General features: G+C 42.1%; 1 protein-coding gene across 1 annotated transcript in view; it reads left to right on the top strand.

The window, feature by feature from the left end:
• LOC124798324 (ADAMTS-like protein 4) overlaps positions 1-21,896 on the top strand; it is a 750,423-nt gene that overhangs the window by 516,936 nt on the left and 211,591 nt on the right. The window contains exon 2 of the mRNA XM_047261674.1: positions 10,186-10,390. Coding sequence (XP_047117630.1) covers positions 10,186-10,390 — 205 coding nt within the window. The remainder of the gene's footprint in view (positions 1-10,185; positions 10,391-21,896) is intronic.

Below are 21,896 nucleotides of genomic sequence, written 5' to 3' on the forward strand. Positions count from 1 at the left end.
ACTACCATACAATGCTGTACTCCAGACCCACATCCTCAGAAATTTCTTCCTCAAATTAAGGCCGGTATTTGATATTAGTAGACTTCTCTTGGCCTGAAATGCCTTTTTTGCCATAGCGAGTCTGCTTTTGATGCCCTCCTTGCTCCGTCCGTCATTGGTTATTTTACTGCCTAGGTAGCAGAATTCCTTAACTTCATTGACTTCGTGACCATCAATCCTGATGTTAAGTTTCTCGCTGTTCTCATTTCTACTACTTCTCATTACCTTCGTCTTTCTCCGATCTACTCTCAAACCATACTGTGTACTCATTAGACTGTTCGTTCCGTTCAGCAGATCATTTAATTCTTCTTCACTTTCACTCAGGATAGCAATGTCATCAGCGAATCGTATCATTGATATCCTTTCACCTTGTATTTTAATTCCACTCCTGAACCTTTCTTTTATTTCCACCATTGCTTCCTCGATGTACAGATTGAAGAGTAGGGGCGAACGGCTACAGCCTTGTCTTACACCCTTCTTAATACAAGCGCTTCGTTCTTGATCGTCCACTCTTATTATTCCCGCTTGGTTGTTGTACATATTGTATATGACCCGTCTCTCCCTATAGCTTACCCCTACTTTTTTTCAGAATCTCGAACAGCTTGCACCATTTTATATTGTCGAACGCTTTTTCCAGGTCGACAAATCCTATGAAAGTGTCTTGATTTTTCTTTAACCTTGCTTTCATTATTAGCCGTAACGTCAGAATTGCCTCTCTCGTCCCTTTACTATTCCTAAAGCCAAACTGATCGTCACCTAGGGGATTCTCAATTTTCTTTTCCATTCTTCTGTATATTATTCTTGTAAGCAGCTTCGTTGCATGAGCTGTTAAGCTGATTGTGCGATAATTCTCGCACTTGTCAGCTCTTGCCTTCTTCTGAATTGTGTGGATGATGCTTTTCCGAAAGTCAGATGGTATATCGCCAGACTCATATATTCTACACACCAACGCGAATAGTCGTTTTGTTGCCACTTCCCCCAATGATTTTAGAAATTCTGATGGAATGTTATCTATCCCTTCTGCCTTATTTGACCGTAAGTCCTCCAAAGCTCTTTTAAATTCCGATTCTAATACTGGATCCCCTATCTCTTCTAAATCGACTTCTGTTTCTTCTTCTATCACATCAGACAAATCTTCACCCTCATAGAGGCTTTCAGTGTATTCTTTCCACCTATCTGCTCTCTCCTCTGCATTTAACAGTGGAATTCCCGTTGCACTCTTAATGTTACCACCGTTACTTTTAATGTCACCAAAGGTTGTTTTGACTTTCCTGTATGCTGAGTCTGTTCTTTCGACAATCATATCTTTTTCGATGTCTTCACATTTTTCCTGCAGCCATTTCGTCTTAGCTTCCCTGCACTTCCTATTTACTTCATTCGTCAGCGACTTGTATTTCTGTATTCCTGATTTTCCCGGAACCTGTTTGTACTTCCTCCTTTCATCAATCAAATGAAGTATTTCTTCTGTTACCCATGGTTTCTTCGCAGCTATCTTCTTTGTACCTATGTTTTCCTTCCCAACTTCTGTGATGGCCCTTTTTAGAGATGTCCATTCCTCTTCAACTGTACTGCCTACTGCGCTATTCCTTATTGCTGTATCTATAGCGTTAGAGAACTTCAAACGTATCTCGTCATTCCTTAATACTTCCTGTGGAATATCGACAATTTAAATAGCATGTTAGTGGTGTGTGAATGGATTACTCTTTTGTTACTGGCAGCACAAAGAAGCCGAAGAAACATACATACACAAAGAACAAAAAAATCCGTGGAGAAGCATTGGTCTTTTATAAAAAGTTTAATAGATACACATGTTTCGTCTGTTGACAAACATCATATTTAAATAAAACCCATACAACATTTCTTGTCAATGGACAAGGAGGAGATTTAACATGAACAATTAAGGCCATCGGCAGCGCCGTTTGCGATGGTGGCAAGCGCACAGAGACTGCATTAACAAGGAGTCATGTCGCGTGATATTCTCGAATAGAAGCAGATTGAGCCCCATGTAAAGACTCTGGACGTACTCTCATATGGCGTAATGCACATTGTCAAATAGGATCGTTTTTGCCGCACTTGTGTTATGGTGTGAGGGGGCATTATGTTGCTTGGGCGTAAAGGCTTCCAAATCTTTGATAACAGTACACTCACCAGTTATTGCCACACTGTACTCCTTCCTCACGTGCCCCTTTCCAGGGGTGCATTTGTATGGACGACAATGCGCAACAGCGTGTAACATCGATTAGAAGTAGTTTCATATTATGTAACTGTGCATGTGCAGTTATGGAATGTGTATTCTTTGTTATTTAAAATCCTTGAGATGTGGCAAGAAAATTAGAGTTTTGTGATGTATACACAAAAAAAACTTGTACTACTGTACTGTACAAGTTTATATGCCAACTAGCTCTGCAGATGACGAAGAAATTGAAGAAATGTATGATGAAATAAAAGAAATTATTCAGATTGTGAAGGGAGACGAAAATTTAATAGTCATGGGTGACTGGAATTCGAGTGTAGGAAAAGGGAGAGAAGGAAACATAGTAGGTGAATATGGATTGGGGGACGGAAATGAAAGAGGAAGCCGCCTGGTAGAATTTTGCACAGAGCACAACATAATCATAACTAACACTTGGTTTAAGAATCATGAAAGAAGGTTGTATACATGGAAGAACCCTGGAGATACTAAAAGGTATCAGATAGATTATATAATGGTAAGACAGAGATTTAGGAACCAGGTTTTAAATTGTAAGACATTTCCAGGGGCAGATGTGGACTCTGACCACAATCTATTGGTTATGACCTGTAGATTAAAACTGAAGAAACTGCAAAAAGGTGGGAATTTAAGGAGATGGGACCTGGATAAACTAAAAGAACCAGAGGTTGTACAGAGATTCAGGGAGAGCATAAGGGAGCAATTGACAGGAATGGGGGAAATAAATACAGTAGAAGAAGAATGGGCAGCTTTGAGGGATGAAGTAGTGAAGGCAGCAGAGGATCAAGTAGGTAAAAAGACGAGGGCTAGTAGAAATCCTTGGGTAACAGAAGAAATATTGAATTTAATTGATGAAAGGAGAAAATATAAAAATGCAGTAAGTGAAACAGGCAAAAAGGAATACAAACTTCTCAAAAATGAGATCGACAGGAAGTGCAAAATGGCTAAGCGGGGATGGCTAGAGGACAAATGTAAGGATGTAGAGGCCTATCTCACTAGGGGTAAGATAGATACCGCCTACAGGAAAATTAAAGAGACCTTTGGAGATAAGAGAACGACTTGTATGAATATCAAGAGCTCAGATGGAAACCCAGTTCTAAGCAAAGAAGGGAAAGCAGAAAGGTGGAAGGAGTATATAGAGGGTCTATACAAGGGCGATGTACTTGAGGACAATATTATGGAAATGGAAGAGGATGTAGATGAAGATGAAATGGGAGATATGATACTGCGTGAAGAGTTTGACAGAGCACTGAAAGACCTGAGTCGAAACAAGGCCCCCGGAGTAGACAATATTCCATTGGAACTACTGACGGCCGTGGGAGAGCCAGTCCTGACAAAACTCTACCATCTGGTGAGCAAGATGTATGAAACAGGCGAAATACCCTCAGACTTCAAGAAGAATATAATAATTCCAATCCCAAAGAAAGCAGGTGTTGACAGATGTGAAAATTACCGAACTATCAGCTTAATAAGTCACAGCTGCAAAATACTAACACGAATTCTTTACAGACGAATGGAAAAACTAGTAGAAGCCAACCTCGGGGAAGATCAGTTTGGATTCCGTAGAAACACTGGAACACGTGAGGCAATACTGACCTTACGACTTATCTTAGAAGAAAGATTAAGGAAAGGGAAACCTACGTTTCTAGCATTTGTAGACTTAGAGAAAGCTTTTGACAATGTTGACTGGAATACTCTCTTTCAAATTCTAAAGGTGGCAGGGGTAAAATACAGGGAGCGAAAGGCTATTTACAATTTGTACAGAAAACAGATGGCAGTTATAAGAGTCGAGGGACATGAAAGGGAAGCAGTGGTTGGGAAGGGAGTAAGACAGGGTTGTAGCCTCTCCCCGATGTTGTTCAATCTGTATATTGAGCAATCAGTAAAGGAAACAAAAGAAAAATTCGGAGTAGGTATTAAAATTCATGGAGAATAAATAAAAACTTTGAGGTTCGCCGATGACATTGTAATTCTGTCAGAGACAGCAAAGGACTTGGAAGAGCAGTTGAATGGAATGGACAGTGTCTTGAAAGGAGGATATAAGATGAACATCAACAAAAGCAAAACAAGGAAGTCGGGTGATGCTGAGGGAATTAGATTAGGAAATGAGGCACTTAAAGTAGTAAAGGAGTTTTGCTATTTGGGGAGCAAAATAACTGATGATGGTCGAAGTAGATAGGATATAAAATGTAGGCTGGCAATGGCAAGGAAAGCGTTTCTGAAGAAGAGAAATTTGTTAACATCCAGTATTGATTTAAGTGTCAGGAAGTCATTTCTGAAAGTATTCGTATGGAGTGTAGCCATGTATGGAAGTGAAACATGGACGATAAATAGTTTGGACAAGAAGAGAATAGAAGCTTTCGAAATGAGGTGCTACAAAAGAATGCTGAAGATTAGATGGGTAGATCACATAACTAATGAGGAAGTATTGAATAGGATTGGGGAGAAGAGAAGTTTGTGGCACAACTTGACCAGAAGAAGGGATCGGTTGGTAGGACATGTTCTGAGGCATCAAGGGATCACCAATTTAGTATTGGAGGGCAGCGTGGAGGGTAAAAATCGTAGAGGGAGACCAAGAGATGAATACACTAAGCAGATTCAGAAGGATGTAGGTTGCAGTAGGTACTGGGAGATGAAAAAGCTTGCACAGGATAGAGTAGCATGGAGAGCTGCATCAAACCAGTCTCAGGACTGAAGACCACAACAACATAAAAAAAAAGCAAAAGGATATCTTAAAATGATAAATTATTATAATATATGTATGTTCAGAAAAAAGGAACTATTTATTGAAAGCTGGTTCATGCTTAGGGCACTTGTATTTGTAACATGTAAAAGCTGTAGGGAAGGTCCCCCTCAACGGAAGTGGAATAGCGCGATGTAGAAGGTGGTTTTGGCGGTCGAACTGAGCGGCTCCTTTGTGTGAACGGTACGCAGTATGTGGCCAGCCGTAGCACGGTCCACTTTGACAATGGTAAGAGAGGCAATTGGAAGCTGCTTTACAAAGCGTTTTGCCTCGGATGTGGATCTGGCTGTTATTTGATATTCTCGGCATAAAGGAATCGCTAAGAAGACGTTTGACAGAGCATTAGAACATCGAGAGCCGTGAATGCAGTTAGCCGCCATGTCGCTTGCCACCAGTCTTCGCCACTGCTTCACTAACTTCATACATTCAGTAATGTATATGGGAATGGACCAGTTAATTTGTGTGTGGTTTTAACAATAATAAGCACAACATTATAAATCCGTGCCCGGAACCATATTTTCTATCCTGATATCGAAGCTATGCAGGGTCCTCACCTAAGTGCTACTGAACCCGAGAATCCTGATTTAAATGAACAATTCTTGCATTCAAGTGTTTAAAAGTGATTTTTTGTCCAATATAAAAGCGGTAGTAAAATTTAATGTTAAAACCACAAAAGTGAAGTAGAGTAGGCTTTGGCTAAAGTATCCTTAGTTTTTTAGAAAATATACAACAGTTTTGTAGGATTACAATGCAAAATTGTGTAAATATTGTTGTCTAGAATACCTGCTTCACATGTGATAAAAAAGGAAATAAGTTAAGCTCATTTTAAAAATAGTGTGGATTTGATTTCTATCATGAATGGTTCCTGTTTTGAAATTAATTAAGCCCAGTGTTGTATTTTATTGTCTGGCAAAGTAAATTATGAACTATTCCAAGTGAAGTGGATGATTAGCTTTTTGAATTAGTGTTTTCTACTTTAATAATCAGAAAGCGTTGACTAGTGAAACTATACTACTTTATGGATCCCCATCATATTCTCCACCTATTAGAAAGAAAATTGAGCTATTACTGTTGCTAAGGAAATCTGATGTACGTAGAAGAGTTTAAACAGTGTATTTGTGACATTATTCATCTTTATTTGTTTTTTTTATGTCAATGTAAAAATTTAATTCTGCACCTCATGCAGTAACATTTCAGTATTTGATTGAGTAATGCTTTTGAATGTAGCTGTCTTTAGTATGAGCTTGGAGCAAATCTACTCCGTATTATTTACTGGCGTGTGTGTTATTGGTAATTGCTGCTACACACAGTTCAGAGTGCACTATGTCAGTTTGGATTCTGTTTGCTTTTCAAAGGAAAATCTCAACGAAAATAAATTCAATAACCAATATTCAATTTTCTTAAACATATATTTCCAAATTAATGTGCCTAATTTGACTGACGACCGTTCATTTTTTTTCATTCAATTATGATTTTACCACTTTCATTAACTCCCAAGGTTAAAGTCCGTTTAGTTCTCTGTTAATTTCACCATATTCAAAATTAAGGTCGGATACCTTTGTCCATTAGACACTCGCGCCATCCAAAATTCGAAATCCTCTCAGAGGGTAACATTAGCGTGGTTCACGGCACGTTAGTGTTATATGTGGCTTCTCCCGTGACAGGACTAAAGGTTCGGTTGTTAGGGAAATGTGACGTGTAACTCTAGTGTTATAAGCGCAGGTAAAGGAGCACTTTGAACGATAGGATAGTCGGCTAATGGATTGGCCTGCATGTTCCCCACGACTCAGATGCCATTGAGTACGTGAGGGAAGCGTTGGCAGACGTATCGCAGCACGTTCACATGACGCAAAGACCATCCAGTTGTCAGCCGCGATGGTTACCACAAGAATTTATTACCAACGTGGCCAGCTTGGTAACACGTTGTAGGGCATGCGTTATAGTCCGTGGTGATGACGCATCCTATTATCAACCACGCCCAGCCGTCTGTTAAGTCCAAGGGAACATCATAAATGGCGGCGACTATAGTGTAATTGTTGTCCTTGAACAGAAGTGCCATTTCTGTTCGTCTCATTGTGTATTTCTTTCCTTTGCATTCCGTACTATACTATAGCAGTTCTTTCTATAAGTAATCCATGTCTCATCGAGCTATGTTACTTGCCAGTGGCACAACATGTGAAAGTTACTGTAGTCGTCAAGTTCTGGAAACCCGTGTATATTGAAAAAACAGTCGCCACTCGTCTAGACACTGCTGTGGTGCATCACCTTAAGTGCCAAATCTCGGGGAACACAAAACTCTCAACATACACGTGGTTTATGCCTTGTCTTAATTTTTTTGTATTTATTCAGTTTCATATTCATGTTAGTTTGTATGACGGAACTGTCAAGACGTATAGAAAACACACACACACTGAAAGTTTTGCGCTACTTTAACCTGTGAGCTCATAAGACTATGACCCCAGTTTTTACTGCGCTGAAACATTGCCCCTTCGAGTAAAATTTGATGCACATGTGAATGAATGCAACCTGACTTTGTGTATGTAATTCTGCAGGCTTTTGTGGGCGTTGTCACTGAAGTTAAAATCTTCTTGTTATTAGGCCGCGTCATATTTCTACTAAAATGATCGACGTTTCGACCCCTCTGCTGGGATCTTCCTCAGGATCTTATGATGTCCACTACTGCAAGGGTTCTAGTGTTCTAGCAGTAGTGGATACCATAAGATCCTGAGGACGATCCCAGCAGAGGGGTCGAAACGTCGATCATTTTAGTAGAAATATGACGCGGCCTAATAACCTAGCAGTAGTGGACACCATAAGATCCTGAGGAAGATCCCAGCAGAGGGGTCATTTTAGCAGAAATATGACGCGGCCTAGTAACCCAGAAGATTTTAACTTTAGTGCATAAAAAGTGCTGTGTAAATTTCCCACATCAAATTTGAAAAAAATCCCAAGCTTTCGATGACTACCTCCATCATCGTCGTCAGAGGCCGTTTTCGTGGTGTCACCGTGATCTAATCCATCCAATCAGACGCCGTCGTTTGGGTATAAAAGTGTGAGCCTCACCAGTTTCACGTGCCGCAAAAACTACGGCTGTCTGCTTCACGAAATGGCACCTATCCTCCGCCACATCGTTATTGGAGGCGTCCAGGTCCCATGGTCCCGGGACATCAAACATCTAAGAGTCGGATGGATAACGAATTGCTCTTCATATGTCACCCAAAGGGGCTGCATTGTACCCACTCTTCATCAGCACGGACCTGAGCTTAGATACGAAGCTGCAACTGTACTGTACAGTTGGCGACCCTTCTATCGCTTATGGCTTCATTGTGGGGACCACGATTAGAACCTCCAGGACGCGGAGCCTCCGGCGCATGCTGAATAAGGCCCTTCGGTGGGGCCTGCATGTCCATCCACTCAAGAGGATTGTTATCCTGTACGAGGAGACAAACCAGGTTGTTCTAAAGACCGTCATTCCAGACAAGGCGAGGCGACTATACGAAGAAGTGGACACCCTTCGCGACACAGTCAACAAACTGGCACCACGACTCCCTGGCTCTGGCACGGCCACCTTGTCCCATTACCAAGCTTGCAGACTCAGATTCGTACAACAGCTAACGATAGCACTGATACGGACATCTTACCGATAGAACTGAACTCCCACTGTCGGAGGGTAACAGAATGATTCCATCGTCTGATGACGATGATGGAGGTATTCATCGCAGCTAGGTATTTTACCCTCATTTGATGCCGAATGCCTACCGATATCTTTTTATCCCATTTGTGGTCATGTCTCCGTCTGCTAGCGTACCTTATCTTTGAAGTGACAGTCTTTTGATTTCATGTATCCGTGAGTCGCCTGCAGTTTGATGTGAGTCAGCCAATAGTAAAACGCAGAACCAGTTGGCATGGCCGCTCGGTTAGCGCTATAGGATACTCTCTTCTTTCGCCAGCGCCGTGAGGTTGCGCCGATGCTTTAATGACGAAATGGGCATACTGAAGCGACCTCATTTTGGATTATGATGAGCTTTTTATGTTTCATTTACGTGCATGTACGTTGCGTTTCCTTCCGCTTGAGGAGTTCTGGATTTCTTTGCTTTAGACAATTTGCAGTCGTGTTTGACGTAGCCAACGTTAGGTCTGTGTTCTAGTTTACAACTTGGAGAACTGGTAAATTGATATCCAGTTTTCATTCAACCATCCGAGCTTTTAGGTTCCTTGTCTTGTTTCTCTAAACTCAATACCTACTGTTTTGGTGGTTACAAATTTTGTTTCTCTTTGTGTGTGGATGGTCATATAAGGGCACATGTTCCGCTGAGTAGGAAACATGAGACAGTGTATTCACTTTCTGAACAATATAAAACTGTTCATATAATTTTGTATTCGTATGATTTTAATTTTTAACTTCTATAACCTTTATTCAAATCTCTACATCTGTTTACTTAGGAACTACGTTCCCGAACGTACTACGTTCGCTTTAACTACATTTAAAAACGAGAGGGAATGAACTGCCTTCAGCAGTGGTGAGATTTTTATTAAAACGAAATCTGTGTAAGTTCCTAGTGCTTTTGAACTTCAGAACACGTGCTTGCGGAGGCGGAAACTCTGAGACACTAGCTCAGATTTTTTCCATTTCATACACACGTATAGTGAGTAGCTGCTTTATCAAAGTCGGAAACGTGATGGTACGCATTTCTCCTCCTTACACGAGGCATCACAACAACGTTTCACCAGGAAACGCCGGTCAGCTGCTGTTTGTGTATAAGAAATCGGTTGGAAACGTTCCTCATGTCAGCACGTTGTAGGTGTCGCCACCGGCGCCAACCTTGTGTGAATGCTCTGTAAAGCTAACCATTTGCATATCACAGCATCTTCTTCCTGTCGGTTAAATTTGGCGTCTGTAGCACGTCATCTTCGTGGTGCAGCAATTTTAATGTCCAGTAGTGTACTTTTTATGTAGTTACTCCATTGCGAAAGACTCCTTGCCCTTGGCCAAAGATTTTTTGAGACAGACAGGTGCCTAGCGACGCACGCATGAATACACGGTACGAAATGTGTGAGACGGCAGGTGACTTTCAAAACACACACACACAAACACACGCATTTATACAGCAAGCAGCTCAGCAAAGCGCACTAGTTGTGTAAGCTGTAGACGAGCGCGTTAGCAGCGGAGTGACGCGTGTGTGTCTGCCCGCAGAGAGTGGGCTGCGACGGCGTGGTGGGGTCGGGGCGCGTGGTGGACGCGTGCGGCGTGTGCGGCGGCGACAGCAGCGCGTGCCGGCGCGTGGCGGGCCTGTTCACGCGGCCCACGCTGCCGCCCGGCTACAACCTGGTGGCCACGCTGCCGCGCGCCGCCTGCAACGTCACCGTCGCCGAGCTGCGGCCCTCCAGGAACTTCCTCGGTAAGCACGACGTACTTCAGTCTCTCTCTCTCTCTCTCTCTCTCTCTCTCTCTCCCTCTCTCTAGCCGCGCGGGTTAGCCGTGCGATCTGAGGCGTCTTGTCACGATTCGTGAGGCTCCCCCCGTCGGAGGTTCGAGTCCTCCCTCGGGCATGGGTGTGTGTGTTGTCCTTAGGGTGAGTTAGTTCAAGTTAGATTTAGTAGTGTCTAAGCTTAGGGACCGATGACCTCACCAGTTTGGTCCCGTAGGCTCTTACCACAAATTTCCAAAAAAATGGTTCAAATGGCTCTGAGCACTATGGGACTTAACATCTGAGGTCATCAGTCCCCCAGAACTTAGAACTATTTAAACCTAACTAACCTAAGAACATCACACACATCCATGCCCGAGGCAGGATTCGAACCTGCGACCGTAGCGAATGCGCGGTTCCAGACTGAAGCGCATACAACCGCTCGGCCACACTGGCCGGCCCTCGGCTATGGATGTGTGTGATGTCCTTAGGTTAGTTAGGTTTAAGTAGTTCTAAGTTCTAAGGGACTGATGACCTCAGAAGTTAAGTCCCATAGCGCTCAGAGCCATTTTCTTTTTTTTTTTTTTTTTACCCAAAAATGATAGTGCATTGAGAATGGCTAGTTTATAGCTGAAATCTAGATCTGCCAATAAAAATTCCAAAGGACGACTGACAGCTGAAATCTATTATTTACAAGTCAAATAACAGTCTCTGCCTGCAACAGCCTCTGAATGGAGTATTCATGGTGATGGCGCAATGGACAAGTCTTCAGTGACGTTAATGTTGTCAGCAAAGGTGTTCTTTGGTTCATGCATCAGCTCGAACACTGAAAGAACTTCAGCGTACGAAGTGGAAAAATTTTGGACATCCATCTTACAGCCCTGACTTAGCACCCAGTCGTTTTCGCTTATTCTGAGAAGCAAAGTTATTTTCTGGTGGAAAGCATTTCGTAGAAGACGTAGTCCTGGCTCAGATCTTTGGCGCCTGAGGAGTCAAGATGGGAACTGGAAAACGAGTCCCATGTTATAACCAGTACCTTGATAGTAACGGTGAATACATCGAGAAAGAGAGGTACTATAACTATGTAAATATAATCTTGTGCTCATACCTTTCGTTTTTATTTTGTTATGCCAAAGTGTTCCTTACTTTCTGCACGCTACTTTTTTGTTGACGCCCACCTACATAGAAAGAAATGATCATCATAATTAACTCTAGATTACTAAATACTTGTAAAATTTATGATTGCAGTAGGTTATAAAACACGACATTGCGTACTTAATTTGGTGTGTACCATACGATTAAGTATCTAATCATTGCAATAACTAAGGCATAATCTACGAATAATAATTTCCTTTGAATACATTAGGAGTAGTACAATTTGAAGCGGTTTAGTACCAATGTAGCATTCTCCATTCTTTAGTGTTCTAGCGTTAAATAAGAAAAATCAGAGCTCACACGGAAAAAGTGTTCATTTTTCACGCGCGCTGTTAGACTGTATAACGGTAGAGAAACAGCTTGAAGGTAGTTCGGTGAACTTTCTGATAGGCACTTAATTGTGATACTACTCTTAAATAATAGGTTCGCCAATAGCTCTTGCAAATGTTTTTATTGATTGTAGGTTTCAACTGATTTGTGCTGTCGTCATCTGATCTAACATATTAACAGAAGTTCATGATCTTTACGTAGTTACAAGCCACATAGTGATGGTGCGTCATTTTACCTTTAGCTTTTATATTTTATTGTAAAACGACTATAAATTATACGTTGTCGTGTTGGAAGTCAGACCTGGAAGCTGGAGAGATCTGTAGAGATTGAATAAGAGTCCCTAACCGTTTTTCCACCAACCTGTCTTCTTCTAAAGTTGTGTCCGCAGCGCAGAAGGTAGCTCGACTGTGGTGGGATCTTCTTTGGCGGAGGCTGCTACGCTGTCATCTCTAGCTTGAACCTGTTTTTGTGCTTTTTTGTGGGATGCCACTTGCCCTGGTTAGTCCCTGTATCTACAGAGGGCAAGATCTGTAGCACTGACAACGAAAGTAGACGACACCTTTCATTAATGTATCCTGTTTGTTTATATTTTAAAATACCACTTGTTACACTGTCTTCTACAACACTCAACATAGCTGTCTTAATAGTATGGTAACTTTTTCGACAAATCCCGGTATAGAGTACGACATGCCCCTCCGAAACAGAGATACACGTCCAGCTCTGAAGAACACCAGAAACAAAGATACACGTCCGGCTCTCAAGAATGCCTGAAACAATCTGACTAGTACAGCTGAGGTACTTCGTATCCTAGATGCGCCAAAGCGACCCGAAGGAGTCCGAAGTACTTCGGTTGCAATATCGTTACTCTTATGTTTCTCAAAACTAGTGAAATTAAAAAAAACTGTAGAGTCATAGGGTAACCATGAGAGATTGCCATACTGAAAACTGGGTTAAATATAATGTAAATTATATAAATAATTAATAAGAGAATTTAGGCGTTTTGGCGCCTAATACCCGAATGTGCCGACCTATCAGAAACAAGTTGAGTAGCATTGGTGGACTCTCTCACGGGAATGGTACAGTCTGTACCATTTGCTGCTTGTACCTCACTCCACTTTTGTACCATATGCTACTTCACGTGTATCAAGCTGCAAGGCGAGCTTCTAGCAAGATGAAATACTGGCAGCCACAGCCAGGAATATCACATGACGCAACATCACTATGTGGATCGCAACTACGTAAAGATCATGAACCTCTGTTAATATGTTAGAAGATGTGATTACGATAGCACAGATCTGTCGGCACTGGTAATCAATAAAAACATTTACTTGCAGTCTTGACGTATATGATATTCAAGAATAACATCACAGTTCAGATCACACCTGTAATGCCGGAGCCAAGGTAGCCCCTGAGGGCCGGCAACCCATATTACACTACAGAAGATGAGGTTGTCTATGTCCAAGGCGTACCAAAAGAGCCATGGTAAACACCGGCTATTTACATACAAGATAATGGAAACAGACATTCCGAGCACTACTTCCTGCAGAGGGAGCCTGAGCCACAGCCTACAGGAAGTATCACTGCGCCCAAACCTGACTGGCTGGAGACAGCTAATTAGGGGCTAGAACCATCCCCCAAGTTCAGTTCACTCCAGATGCCGACCTCGTGTACTTCGACCGCTGACGATTAGGTCTTCATCTCCGAATTGGACTCTTACTAGTATTTGTGTGTGTGTGTTACTACGAACCTCTGTGGAAAATTAGAAGTGAACTTTTGTTTGCCTCAATTAGGAGACTTTTACTGGCGTCGTTATTGTTACCTTTCGTTTATGGTTCAGTCATCAACCTTGTGAACTTACATCAGTAAAAGTTGTGTTTGTGAAAAAAATTCCGAATTGTCAGTCATCACAACCCTCAACAGTTGACACATTGTCAAACATATATAACTTAACTGTAAATTGCACCAGCCATGTAGATGTAGATTTAGAGGCCCTATAGGATCAGTGAAGCATTCTGCCTCATTTGAACATTCTTTCTGAGCTTCCATGATTCTCTGTGTCGGTAAAAAACTATTATAGAATCAGTTTGTTGTACGTGTGTCTGTTTGTTAAGTAGCCTCTTTCTCAGGAATGAGTGGAGGTATTTAGCTGAAATTTTGTCAAATACTACTATATCTTGGCGATGCAGTTAATGCAATCAAAAAATACGGTAGTTTATATAACTTACTTCAATACTTGAAAACTCACTCATCAAAACTTACAGCTGAACTATTTACAGACATACTTAAGTCTGTACAGAACCACCAGATTGAGAGTCCCGCTCACATTTGTCGGTTCTTTTCTCCATGGAGTCTCTATCTTCACTTTTACGTCCCCATTTTCTTTGAGACTTCGTTCTCTGACCTCTTGATCCAGTCGTGTATCTTGTCTCTGAAATTCTTCTGTCAGTTTCTATTGGGTCGATTAGTCCGTTTACTAGGTCAGTTTTGACATGTGCTGTCCATGGTGTTGTTAACGTGATCCCTTGTATGTATGTCAGAGTTCCTCTAGTCTGTTTTGTTGGTGGTAGCCTGCTAATGTAGCCGTAGAGCTTTAACCTTCTTCTGCCAATTGCTGTTAGGTTTAACATCCTCTCAGTAGGTTTCATAGAGTAGAGTATAGTCAGTATTCCTCTTCTGTTAGCTTTGGCCCGAGAATTTTTCTCATTATTTTTCATTCTTCCTTCAGTATACTTTCCATGACGCTTCAGTACAGTACTGCTCGCTTGATTACTGTGTTGTGGTGTCTGTGTGAATGGACATGCATTTCTTAATATCTTTGTCCTCTGCCTTCTCGTACGCTCTCTTCACTGCGGTGTTGTGAAGTCTCCCATGAGATCTTCTATCCTCCTGTAGGTTCGAGGACTTCACCTAGATATTTGAAATGTGCAGCTCAGTTTATCTTTCTGTCTTCTGTTCTAATTGCTGTGGGTTTGGTTGAGCGAAAGAACTGAGATTTCTGAAGAGATTTGCAGATCAGCTTTTCCTGCATTTTCTTTTAGTGTTATTGGTTCGGTTGCGGCTCGTCGCTATCTGGGGGTATGGCCCATTCCCTCATTACTTTGTCCAGGACTAGGTTAAACAATACTGGGGACAATACGTCACCTAAGTACTCCAGTTTTGATCATGAAGGGATCAGAGATTCCACTCATGGATTCAACTTTCGTTCTTTCACCAGCCATTGTCTGTATAATTAGCCACAGTGTTTTTGAGTCGAGTTCCCGTTCTTCTAAGACGTTGAATAAGGATTGTCGGCTAACGAAATCGTATGCCTTCTTGAAATCAATGTAGGGGCAAATGATTGGAGCATTCCTGAAGGCCTTGTATTTTAGAATTGTTTTCAGATTGAAGATTTGTCCACTGCGTGAATGGTTGGGGCAGAAACCTGCCACTTTCACGTCCTAAGTTTTTTTGTGTCCTCTGGAGTAAACAAGATTAGTGTCGTCAGATCCTTTCCAACACCTAACTAGGTTTTCTTAGATGTTGGTAAGATTCCAAGTGAACTCGAGACCGTGACAATTACGTTCGAGGTAGCAATAGTTAGTTATTTCGTTTGTTAGTTACGCGTTCCATAGGTCATTTGAACGATTCTTTTATGGAAATGACGCAGAACGAGACAGCTTACTTTACTGTATATATATGGTTAGCTTTAATAGTAACTGATATATTATTTTTCAGTCCTACTCATGCAACTACACCTTAAACAACTTTCCTATTGTTTTGATGTTTTTGTAATCCATCAGTTGTTAAACAAAGTAATTTATATGTAGGATAGATGGGATTGTACTGTCGGATACTGTCAGATATTTTATGTTATCGATACAAAAAATCAAAGCGGTTTGTTGCTACATATTGAACTCTTTTCTGAGTCAGTAACAGCTTTATTAATGGGTAATAAAGATTGTTTTTTTACACGTGAAAGTGTAGTTAAAGTGCTAAATTCCTGAAGAGGTAACTACAAGACAACAGCTGCTGAAAAACACATACTTGCATTATGCTTATCGCTCACTATTTTGCAACAAATCCTTCCTTTATTAGTCATGAACTACCTTAGAAAATTATTTAATAAGATCTTACCGGGTGGAAATATGCAAAAATATGTCTGGAGGTTGAATCGTTTGTATCCAAACATAACAATTCCACGAAGAGCCAAAATAGCTCCACTTAATGGCTTGAGCAGTTCAGTAATATGCATCTAATAGTTATATTGGTTGATTCTAATAGGGGTGTATCCTGTCGGAATTTTCACAGTAAAGTACACAGTGGTGCAGACTATCTCTGTGACGCTTTCGCGCTTGCTACGTGAATTCATAACGAAATACGTCGCCCTTCACCAGATCTTCCCTAGTTTCGCCTTTAACCGTATCTGCTTCGAATGGTCAGACTGACGAACAATATTCTACTATCGGTCAAGCGAGGTTCTTGTAAATCTACCTACTTCGTGGTCAATTACACTTCCTGACGATTCTTCCAATGTACCTCAGTCTGACATCTACCTTATCTGCCTTGGTGTATCACCACGTAAATTTCTATAGTACATGGGCAATATATAACGATTGTCGTAATTAAAATATGCATGGTGGTCCATTGATCGTGACCGGGCCAAATATCTCACGAAATAAGCGTCAAACGAAAAAACTACAAAGAACGAAACTTGTCTAGCTTGAAGGGGGAAACCAGATGGCGCTATGGTTGGCCCGCTAGGTGGCGCTGCCATAGGTCAAACTGATATCAACTGCGTTGTTTTAAATAGGAGCCCCAATTATTATTACATATTCGTGTAGTACGTAAAGAAATATGAGTGTTTTAGTTGGACCACTTTTTTCGCTTTTGATAGATGGCACTGTAACAGTCACAAACATATGGCTCACAATTTTAGACGAACAGTTGGTAACAGGTAGGTTTTTTAAATTAAAATACAGAACATAGGTACGTTTGAACATTTTATTTCGTTTGTTCAAATGTGATACATGTACCTTTGTGATCTTATCATTTCTGAGAACGCATGCTGTTACAGCGTGATTACCTGTAAATACCACATTAATGCAATAAATGCTCAAAATTATGTCCGTCAACCTCAGTGCATTTGGCAATACGTGTAACGACATTTCTCTCAACAGCGAGTAGTTCGCCTTCCGTAATGTTCGCACATGCATTGACAGTGCGCTGACGCATGTTATCGGGCACTGTCGGTGGATCACAATAGCAAATATCCTTCAACTTTCCCCACAGAAAGAAATTCGGGGACGTGAGATCCGGTGAACGTGCGGGCCATGGTATGGTGCTTCGACGACCAATTCACCTGTCATGAAATATGCTATTCAATACCGCTTCAACCGCACGCCACCTATGTGCCGGACATCCATCATGTTGGAAGTACATAAAAAATGGCTCTGAGCACTCTGGGACTTAACTTCTGAGGTCATCAGTCACCTAGAACTTGAAACTACTTGAACCGAACTAACCTGACATCACACACATCCATGCCCGAGGCAGGATTCAAACCTGCTACCGCAGCGGTCGCGCGGTTCCAAACTGAAGCGCCTAGAACCGCTCGTCCACCCCGGCCGGCGGAAGTACATCGACATTCTGTCATGCAGTGAAACATCTTGTAGTAATATCGGTAGAACATTACGTAGGAAATCAGCATACATTACACCATTTACATTGCCATCAATAAAATGGGGGCCAGTTATCCTTCCTCCCATAATGCCGCGCCATACATTAACCCGCCAAGGTCGCTGATGTTCCACTTATCGCAGCCATCGTGGATTTTCCGTTGCCCAATAGTGAATAATATGCCGGTTTACACTACCGCTGATGGTGAATGACGCATCGTCGCTTAATAGAACGCATCCAAAAAATCTGTCATCGTCCCGTAATTTCTCTTGTGCCCAGTGGCAGAACTGTACACGACGTTCTGAGTCGTCGCCATGCAATTCCTGGTGCATAGAAATATGGTACGGGTGCAATCGATGTTGATGTAGCGTTCTCAAAACTGACGTTTTTGAGATTCCCGATTCCCGCGCAGTTTGTCTGCTACTGATGTGCGGATTAGGCTCGACAGTAGCTAAAACACCTACTTGAGCATAATCATTTGTTGCAGGTCGTGGCTGACGTTTCACACCTGGCTGAACACTTCCTGTTTGCTTAAATAACGTAACTATCCGGCAAACGGTCCGGACACTTGGATAATGTCGTCCAGGATACCGAGCAGCACACGTATCACACGCCCGTTGGGCATTTTGATCACAATAGCCATACATCAACACGATATCGACCTTTTCCGCAGTTGGTAAACAGTCCATTTTAACACGGGTAATATACCACGAAGCAAATACCGTCCTCACTGGAGGAATGTTACGTGATACCACGTACTTATACGTTTGTGACTATTATAGCGCCATCTATCACAAAGCGAAAAAAGTGGTCCAACTAAAACACTCATATATCTTTACGTACTACACGAATATGTAATAAAAATGGGGGTTCGTATTTTAAAAAAACGCAGTTGATATCCGTTTGACCTATGGCAGCGCCATCTAGCGGGCCAACCATAGCGCCACCTGGTTTCCCCCTTCAAGCTAGACGAGTTTCGTTCTTTGTAGTTTTTTCGTTTGACGCTTATTTCGTGAGATATTTGGCTTGGTCACTATCAATGGACCACCCTGTATGATAATGAACATGAATAATTTAAGAAATGTCAGTCACATTAATATTTAAATCTTTTTCATTCATAATGGATGCTGGTAACCTCCGTGACTCTTCCTTTATAGGATGTAGGGTAATAACCGCTACCAGTCACAGTAGAAGCTAATTTTATTGAACACACGACCCGTTTTGTGCTTGTGCCCATTTTCAGGTGATTTACATTCAGATACATGCCTCCATACTCTGTGTTTAAATCGAAAACATATGATGTGATGATGACTATATGAACACAAATGAAACTTCTGGAAGTGGCTAAGAGACATATGTTGCAAACTATTATAGTATTTACATGAATCTGGTGTATCCATATCGTTTTCATAGCACATCTGGACAGAGGATGAACGCGGAGTGATAGAGTAAGATAAGCAGATGAGATGGAAGGAAGAAACCAGAAGTAGGTATGCGAAAGGCAAGGATAGTTTATAGTATGAGATACTGCTTCCCTCAAAATGGTTCAAATGGCTCTGAGCACTATGCGACTTAACTTCTGAGGTCATTAGTCGCCTAGAACTTAGAACTAATTAAACCTAACTAACCTAAGGACATCACACACATCCATGCCGGAGGCAGGATTCGAACCTGCGACCGTAGCGGTCGCTCGGTTCCAGACTGTAGCACCTAGAACCGCACGGGCACTCCGGCCGGCATACTGCTTCCCTCTTGGAGAGAAAGAGGAAGTTGGGCTATGCCGATAAGGAAGCTACGCCGATGATAAAACTTTTGGTCTCCTCCTGAATACAAAGTGGTTTTTATATGAGAAGTAGATTATAGGGTAGTTTGTTCCGATCATGCGGGTGATTTAGTGACACAAAGCCTGCAGGAATTCAGAAAATATCATTCTTGTGAAACATAAATGGCTCATTCAGACGAGTGGAGGAGTGCTATCGACAGGGGATCTCAAGCAGGTTCTATATTTCTATTGTTCCTGGAAGTTTTAGAAACCTTATCTCACAAACGACTTCTGATCAAATTGCATGCGACTCGCTTACTGATATCCTGTCAGGAAAGCTAGAGTTTACAGTTAGTGACAGGAAGTCATCGAATGAAGCTAAAATGAGACTTGGAGTTCCCTGAGGAAGTGTTATACGCCTTTTGTCATCCCTGATGTGTATTAGCGATTTATACACTTGAGCAACACATAATTCTTTCTCTTACCGTCTAGTGAATCCATCAGGATTTCAAAACGAATTGCGAAATGATTTAGTGCGAGGAGAGTTGCAACTGATCCTACAGAATAAAACAGTATATGTATGTGGTGTCTTTTCTTTTGGATGTATTTACGGCGTTGACGGCCAGTGATTGCTTCACTAAAGATGCACACCAAGCACGTACTCTTACGGTAACCAGCGAGATGCCGCGAGTAATGAGGCTCATGAGCAGGGCACTTCATCAGTAGTGTGGTGTAAGCTGAGAATTTTGGTGTGACAGGAGGTGTGCTGTGATAGCCCATGCAGATGTGGTGATCACTGTATCCAGTTGGCGCAATGGTCAGTATACCTGCCTAATAAACAGGGCACCTGGGTTCGAATCCCAGTCCATAAAACATTTTCAACTGGTGCCATTGATATAAATCAATTCCAAGTGGCAGCTAATGTCCTTACTTCCTTTGAGTCATGAATGAAAAGGTGAGGTCCTCCTCATGATCACTAAAAGATTTCCGTTAAATTTAAAGGATGTAGAGAGAAATTTCAGTTCAATCCAAATACCATACTCCCAGGTTCAACTATGTTGGACTTGTGAAAGACCTACTCTCCTCCTGCAAAACTTCTTTGCCACCAATCCTTCCAACCAAAGCCAACCCAATCCCAACATTGAACCCTGACTGTTCCAATTCATACCACCATCCAATCATGATCCTCCCACACTCCCACCTAACCATCCCCTGGAAACCTTCCAGGAATTCTAACTTCCAACCTTGCCTCACCATCTTTTCCTAGGTCCCTCCCTAAGAACAACAACCTTTCAACATAAGAAAGAACTGCCCTACACAACTTAAAAACGGATCCTGACCTGATCATCCTTTTTGTATCCCGCCTGGAAGGCGGCGTGTGGGTCTGCTTAATCTCAATCCTTGTTGATAAACATCTCCAACCAAGATACCAACCACTTTCTGTACTGCATCCCCACACATTTACCTCCCATATCCCTACCCACCACTGTTGATGCAACCTTCCTATACACCTACAACCCTCATGTACATGGCCTTCCTGCAATTGAACACTACCTCTTCAATGCTCTGCAGACTCCAAACCCATTACTTCACTCCAAATACACCTAATCAAGTACATCATAATCCATAACTACTTCACATTTGAAGGGAAGGTATACAAACAAATTTGTGGCACAGTCATGGGCACCTGGATGGCAGCCCCCCCCCCCTCCCCACTTATGCCATCCTCTTCATGGGGCACCTAGGGGAAACATTCATAGCTTCACAAAACCTCAACCCACCTCCCCCCATATGTTTCAGGTTTATTGATATCCTTATAATCTGGACCCAAGGCCAGAACACATTATCCGCATTCATTATCCTCATTCCTTCATAACCTCAATGCCTTCTCTCCCATCCACTTCACCTGGTCCTCCTCCATCCATTATTCCATCTTCCTATATGTTGATCACATCCATCCAGTCCTTGGTCCACATTAGACCCACTAATCAACAACAGAACTTGTACTTTGGCAGCCCTTCCACACCAAAAAATCCCTTCCATACAGCCTGGCCACCTGTGGTAGATGCATCTGCAGTGATGAGAATTCCCTTGCCCAGTGTGCTGAAGGCTTTGTAGACAGGCAATACCCTCCAGACCTAATTCACAAACAGATATCTCATGAGACCTGAGTTTCTCCTGGCGTATACAACTTTAAAATAACTTCCGGGAATTCAGCCAGGTAACACTTTCAGCGACCGCCGATATTTCGGCGGGAGAACACCCCGCCATTTTCAAGGCAAACTGCAACGGACAGGCGACGTACATGCAAATTTAATACCTCGGTTCTCGGACCCAAGCAGGAAAGATAACGCACACACACTGAACACTAGTGCCACCAAAGATGGCCAAAGTCAGAGCTATCGATAGTGAGACTATGAATTCGCAGGTGAGGTAGCATTGAGTCTGTCCCTCTGTTTCTTGACAAGGGAGAGAGCCGGATTCCAAACAGAGTTTAAACAGAAACCTCCATCCCTGTTAACAAGGCTGCTCGCTAATTTAATCTAAACTGCCTCCCGAATCACACTGTCCCAATAGCTGGACGTGCACGCCAAT

This window comes from Schistocerca piceifrons, chromosome 5, assembly GCF_021461385.2.
Source record: "Schistocerca piceifrons isolate TAMUIC-IGC-003096 chromosome 5, iqSchPice1.1, whole genome shotgun sequence".
Taxonomy (NCBI): Eukaryota; Metazoa; Arthropoda; class Insecta; order Orthoptera; family Acrididae; genus Schistocerca; species Schistocerca piceifrons.